Raw genomic sequence first — 6,279 nt, forward strand, 5'->3', positions numbered from 1 at the left:
AAGGAGGGCTCAAACTGTCCTTGTCCCCCTGGGACCCCCAAACTGGCCTGTCCCCCCCATGCCAGGACCCCCAAAAGTGCCCCTGTCCCCTCTGACAGTGACCCCTGGGACCCCCAAACTGCCCCTGTCCCCTCCCCTCCTGTCCCCTCCCTTCCCAAGGCTTTGTCCCTTGTCCCCTCCCAGGACTGACCCCAGCCCCTCTCACTTGTCCCCATCCCTGTCACTCCCAGTGTCCCCAACCCCTCCCATCCCTGTCACTCCCAGTGTCCCCATTGTGTCCCCAACCCCTCCTTCCTGTCCTCATCCATGTCACTCCCAGTGTCCCCAACCCTTCTGTCCTGTCCCCATGGGTGTCCCCTTCCCATTTCTCCCTTTTTGCCCCATCCCCAGCCCTGTCCCCAGCAGTGTCCCTAGCTGTGTCCCCTGTCCCCCCTGGCCATGTCAACCTTCCCCTGCATCCCCAGAGCTTCCTGAGCATCCCCAAACCTCCCCAGGGTATCCCCAAACCTTCCCCTGCATCCCCAGAGCTTCCCAAACCTTCTCGTGCATCCCCGGAGCTTCCTGGGCATCCCCAGAGCTTCCCAAACCTTCTCCTGCATCCCCAAACCTCCCCAGAGCTTCCCAAACCTTCTCGTGCATCCCCGGAGCTTCCTGAGCATCCCCAAACCTTCTCCTGCCTCCCCAAACCTTCTCCTGCCTCCCCAAAGCTTCCCAAACCTTCCCCTGCATCCCTGGAGTTTCCTGGGCATTCCAAACCTCCCCGGGACATCCCCAAACCTTCTCCTGCATCCCTGGAGCTTCCTGAGCATCCCCAAACCTTTTCCTGCATCCCCAGAGCTTTCCAAACCTCCTCCTGCATCCCCAAACTTTCTCCTGCATCCCCAAACCTTTTCCTCCATCCCCGGAGTTTCCCAAATCTTCCCGTACACCCCAGGCCTTCTCCTGCATCCCCAAATCACCCTTGGGATCCCCAAACCCTCCCCTGCACCCCAAAACCTTCCCTGGCACTCCCAACCTTCTCAGCACCCCCAAACTCCACCTTCGCATTCCCAACGACCCCCTGTGCCCCCCAGATGGGCTGTGATGGGCCCTTTGTGGGGATTTGGGGACCCCCCTGACTCCAGTGCCCCCCGTGCCCCCCCGTTGGGCTCTTTGTGGGGCTTTGGGGACCCCCTGACCCCCGTGCCCCCCAGTTGGGCTACGACGGGCTCTTTGTGGGGATTTGGGGACCCCTATGACCCCCGTGCCCCCCCATTGCCCCCCNCGCCCCCGTCCCCTCTGACAGGGCCCCCTGGGACCCCCGAACTGCCCCTGTCCCCTCCCCTCCTGTCCCCTCCCTTCCCAAGGCTTTGTCCCTTGTCCCCTCCCAGGACTGACCCCAGCCCCTCTCACTTGTCCCCATCCCTGTCACTCCCAGTGTCCCCAACCCCTCCCATCCCTGTCACTCCCAGTGTCCCCAACCCCTCCCATCCCTGTCACTCCCAGTGTCCCCATTGTGTCCCCAACCCCTCCTTCCTGTCCTCATCCATGTCACTCCCAGTGTCCCCAACCCTTCTGTCCTGTCCCCATGGGTGTCCCCTTCCCATTTCTCCCTTTTTGCCCCATCCCCAGCCCTGTCCCCAGCAGTGTCCCTAGCTGTGTCCCCTGTCCCCCCTGGCCATGTCCCCTGTCCCCAGCAGTGTCCCCTGTCCCCAGCCATGTCCCCAGCCGTGTCCCCTGTCCCCCCTGGCCGTGTCCCCTGTCCCCAGCTGTGTCCCCCGTCCCCAGCCATGTCCCCAGCCGTGTCCCCTGTCCCCCCTGGCCATGTCCCCCATCCCCAGCCGTGTCCCCAGCCGTGTTCCCTGTCCCCCCGCCCGTGGTGGCCGGGGAGGTGACAGCGCTGTCCCCAGGGATCCTGCCCAACATGTACAACCCCCCCGCGGGGCTGTGCTGGGACCAGCTCTGCACCGACCCCCCCGTGGTGGACGGGGACGGCCCCGAGCGCAACGTGGACGCCGTGGTCACCTCCTTCCTGCAGGCAGCGGCCACCCAGGTCCTGCCAGGGGGACAGGGGGGCTGGGACCCCCGGGGGGGGGTTCCCAAAGGTGCCTGTCCCACTGGGGTGGGGGTCCCGAGTGTCCCTGTCCCCCTGGGATGGGTGTCCTGGGTGTCCCTGTCCCCTGGGGTGGGATTCCTGGGGGTCCCTGTCCCCTGGGATGGGATTCCTGAGGGTCCCTGTCTGTCCTTGTCCCCTGGGATGGGATTTTTGAGTGTCCCTGTCCCCTAGGGTGGGGGTCCCGAGTGTCCCTGTCCCCCTGGGATGGGTGTCCTGGGTGTTGCTGTCCTCCTGGGATGGGATCCTGAGTGTCCCTGTCCCCTGGGGTGGGATTCCTGGGTGTCCCTGTCCCCTGGGATGGGATCCTGGGTTGGGGTGTCCCCCAGGCCCCTGAAGACGGACGATTTCTTCCCCTACTCGGATGGGCCCCATCAGTTCTGGACCGGCTACTTCAGCAGCCGCCCGGCCTTCAAGGGCTACGAGCGGCTCAGCAGCGGCTTCCTGCAGGTGGGGGACACCTGGGGGACCCCTCCAGGCCTCGGGGACCCCCCTGTCGAGCACCAGGGACCCCCCTCAAACACCGATTTCACCCCCCAGATCTGCAGCCAGCTGGAAGCCCTGGCCGGGCCCTCGGCACGGGACGGTCCCTACGGCCCTGGGGACAGCTCGGTGCTCCGTGAGTACCTGGTGGGGGACACCTGGAGGGGACCTGGGGACCCCCCAGACCCCTCTGAGACCCCCTTTTCTTTTCCCCTGGCCAAGGTGAGGCCGTGGCTGTGGCCCAGCACCACGACGCCGTGGCCGGCACCGAGAGGCAGCACGTGGCCGACGACTACGCCCGGCAGCTGGCCAAGGGCTGGGACAGCTGCCAGGTGAGCCCCACACCTGCCCGGGGGTCCAGGTGGGGTTTGGAGGACAAAGGTGGGGCTGGGGTGTCCCGGAGACCCCTCCCCTAAATTCCAACCACCCCTGGCAGGTGCTGGTGGCCAACGCCCTGTCCCTCCTGGGGGGCACCAAGGACCCCCTGGTGTTCTGCAACGCCCTCAACATCAGCGTGTGCCCCCTCAGCGAGACCACCCCTCACGTGAGCACCTGGGGAGGGGCTTTTTGGGGGTGTTCCGGGGGTCCCCAGGGCCTGACAGCACCGTGTGACCCCTCCCCAGTTCACCGTGATCCTCTACAACCCCCTGGCCTGGGGCGTGACCTGGCCCGTGCGGCTGCCGGTCAGGGCCACCTCGTACTCTGTCACCGACCCTCAGGGCCAGCCCGTGGCCAGCCAGGTGAGCCCCTCGCCCACCTGTACCCACCAAACCCCCTTGTCACCCTCTGTCACCCCTGACCTGCCCCTGTCACCCCCCCAGGTGGTCCCGGTGTCCGGCGTGACCCGGCGGCTGCGGGGCGGCGCCGGGAGGGCCCCGTGGGAGCTCCTGTTCCAGGCCTGGGCCCCCCCCTTGGGGTTCAGCACCTTTGAGGTGAAGCAGCTGAGCCCGGGAACCCTCTGGGACCCCTCCAGGTGGCCCTCGGGGACCCCCTGGGACCCTCCCAGGTGGCCCTCGGGGGACCCAGAGCCGCAGATTGAGAACGAGGTGAGGGGACATCGAGGTGAGGGGACATCGAGGTGAGGGGACATCGAGGTGAGGGGACATTGGGGAGGGACGTGGATTTGGGGGGGTGGCTGGGCAGGGGGCTGAGTGCCAGCTCCCAGTTAAACCAGTTAGGGGGTGACTGGGTGGCCTGGGGGGGTGGGGGTGACCCACCTGTGTCCCCCCTCCCCAGCACCTGCGGGTCCGGTTCGACCCCGTCACGGGGCACCTGCTGGAGATCCAGAACCTGGCCAAGGGCATCTCGCTGCCCGTCTTCCAGAGCTTCTACTGGTGAGTCTGGGGGCACCCCCGAGGATTCTGGGGAGGGGTCCCAGCTGGGGGGGATCCCCCTGAGCTCCCCTGGCCCCCCCAGGTACAACGCCAGCGCCGGGGACGGGCTCAGCCCCCAGGCCTCGGGTGCTTACATCTTCCGGCCCAACGCCTCCACGCCCATCCCCGTGGCCAAACGCGCGGCCACGCACCTGCTCAAGGTGGGCGGGGGTCCCGGGGGCGTCCCTCGGATTTGGGGAGGGGGTCTGCAGACGTCACTGAGCGTCCCTGTGCCCCCGCAGACGGCGCTGGTGCAGGAGGTGCAGCAGAACTTCTCGGCGTGGTGCTCGCAGGTGCTGCGGCTGCGCCCGGGGCAGCCTTACCTGGAGCTGGAGTGGACCGTGGGGCCCATCCCCGTGGCGTGAGTCCTCCCAGGTGGCCCTCGGGGGACCCAGAGCCGCAGATTGAGAACGAGGTGAGGGGACATCGAGGTGAGGGGACATCGAGGTGAGGGGACATTGGGGAGGGACGTGGATTTGGGGGGGTGGCTGGGCAGGGGGCTGAGTGCCAGCTCCCAGTTAAACCAGTTAGGGGGTGACTGGGTGGCCTGGGGGGGTGGGGGTGACCCACCTGTGTCCCCCCTCCCCAGCACCTGCGGGTCCGGTTCGACCCCGTCACGGGGCACCTGCTGGAGATCCAGAACCTGGCCAAGGGCATCTCGCTGCCCGTCTTCCAGAGCTTCTACTGGTGAGTCTGGGGGCACCCCCGAGGATTCTGGGGAGGGGTCCCAGCTGGGGGGGATCCCCCTGAGCTCCCCTGGCCCCCCCAGGTACAACGCCAGCGCCGGGGACGGGCTCAGCCCCCAGGCCTCGGGTGCTTACATCTTCCGGCCCAACGCCTCCACGCCCATCCCCGTGGCCAAACGCGCGGCCACGCACCTGCTCAAGGTGGGCGGGGGTCCCGGGGGCGTCCCTCGGATTTGGGGAGGGGGTCTGCAGACGTCACTGAGCGTCCCTGTGCCCCCGCAGACGGCGCTGGTGCAGGAGGTGCAGCAGAACTTCTCGGCGTGGTGCTCGCAGGTGCTGCGGCTGCGCCCGGGGCAGCCTTACCTGGAGCTGGAGTGGACCGTGGGGCCCATCCCCGTGGCGTGAGTGTGGGGAGGGGGCTGGGGACCCCCAGAGCTGCTCTGGGGACCCCCCGGTGACACGCCCGTGTCCCCCACAAGGGACGGGCTGGGCAAGGAGGTGATCAGCCGCTTCGAGACGCCGCTGCGCACGGCCGGCCGCTTCTACACCGACTCCAACGGGCGCCAGGTGCTGGAGCGCAGGTGAGGGGGCTCAGGGGACCCCCGGGACCCCCCCAGGGGCTCGCTGGGACCCCTGTGACCCCCCCCCGGGCCACCCCAGGCGTGACTACCGGCCCACCTGGAACCTGAGCCAGAGCGAGCCCGTGGCAGGGAATTACTACCCTGTGAACACCCGGATCTTCATCAAGGTACCTGGGCACACCTGGGCACAGCTGGATCTGGGCAGGGAACACCTGAGTACACCTGGGCACAGCTGGGGCTGGGCAGGGCATACCTGGGCACAGCTGGGGCTGGGCAGGGCACACGTAGGGCTGGGCAGAGCACACCTGGGCACACCTGGATCTGGGCAGGGAACACCTGGGGTTGGGCAGGGCACAGCTGGGGATGGGCAGGGCACACCTGGGCACACCTGGGGCTGTGCAGAGCACACCTGGGCACACCTAGGGCTGGGCAGAGCACACCTGGGCACACCTAGGGCTGGGCAGAGCACACCTGGGCGCACCTGGGGCCGGCCAGGGCACACCTGGGGCTGTGCAGAGCACACCTGGGCACACCTGGGGCCAGCCAGGGCACACCTGGGCACACCTGGACCCCGCCCCACACCCGCGCCCCCCGCGCAGGACGAGAAGCTGCAGCTGACGGTGCTGACGGATCGCTCGCAGGGCGGCAGCAGCCTCCTGGACGGCTCCCTGGAGCTGATGGTGAGCTGGGCACACCTGGCAGGGGGGCACCCCGAGGCCGGGCACACCTGCGCCATCACCCGCGCCCTGCAGGTGCACCGGCGGCTGCTGAACGACGACAACCGGGGGCTGCGGGAGCCGCTGGACGAGCCGGGGGCCGACGGGCGGGGGCTGGTGGTGCGGGGCCGGCACCTGGTGCTGCTGGACACGGCGGCCGCGGCGGCCGAGCAGCACCGGCCGCGGGCACAGGAGACGGTGACACCGCCCACCCTGGTGCTGGCACCGGGCACGGGGCCTCACCTGCGCCAGGTGAGCGGGGAGGGGCTGGGGGGCACGGGGCATCGCCTGCGCCAGGTGAGCGGGGAGGGGCTGGGGGGCACCCTGCATCACCTGCACCAGGTAGGG

General features: G+C 68.6%; 1 protein-coding gene across 1 annotated transcript in view; it reads left to right on the top strand.

The window, feature by feature from the left end:
• Positions 1-6,279, top strand: part of MAN2B1 (mannosidase alpha class 2B member 1) — a 13,194-nt gene that overhangs the window by 5,108 nt on the left and 1,807 nt on the right. Inside the window, 18 exon segments of the mRNA XM_041486359.1 lie at positions 1,889-2,164; positions 2,414-2,542; positions 2,633-2,711; positions 2,798-2,907; positions 3,012-3,119; positions 3,199-3,315; positions 3,397-3,621; positions 3,812-3,909; positions 3,992-4,109; positions 4,191-4,313; positions 4,316-4,363; positions 4,538-4,635; positions 4,718-4,835; positions 4,917-5,035; positions 5,114-5,215; positions 5,295-5,382; positions 5,815-5,895; positions 5,968-6,183. Coding sequence (XP_041342293.1) covers positions 1,889-2,164; positions 2,414-2,542; positions 2,633-2,711; positions 2,798-2,907; positions 3,012-3,119; positions 3,199-3,315; positions 3,397-3,621; positions 3,812-3,909; positions 3,992-4,109; positions 4,191-4,313; positions 4,316-4,363; positions 4,538-4,635; positions 4,718-4,835; positions 4,917-5,035; positions 5,114-5,215; positions 5,295-5,382; positions 5,815-5,895; positions 5,968-6,183 — 2,253 coding nt within the window.

This window comes from Pyrgilauda ruficollis, unplaced genomic scaffold (genome assembly GCF_017590135.1).
Source record: "Pyrgilauda ruficollis isolate IOZ18807 unplaced genomic scaffold, ASM1759013v1 scaffold753, whole genome shotgun sequence".
In the NCBI taxonomy this organism is placed as follows: domain Eukaryota; kingdom Metazoa; phylum Chordata; class Aves; order Passeriformes; family Passeridae; genus Pyrgilauda; species Pyrgilauda ruficollis.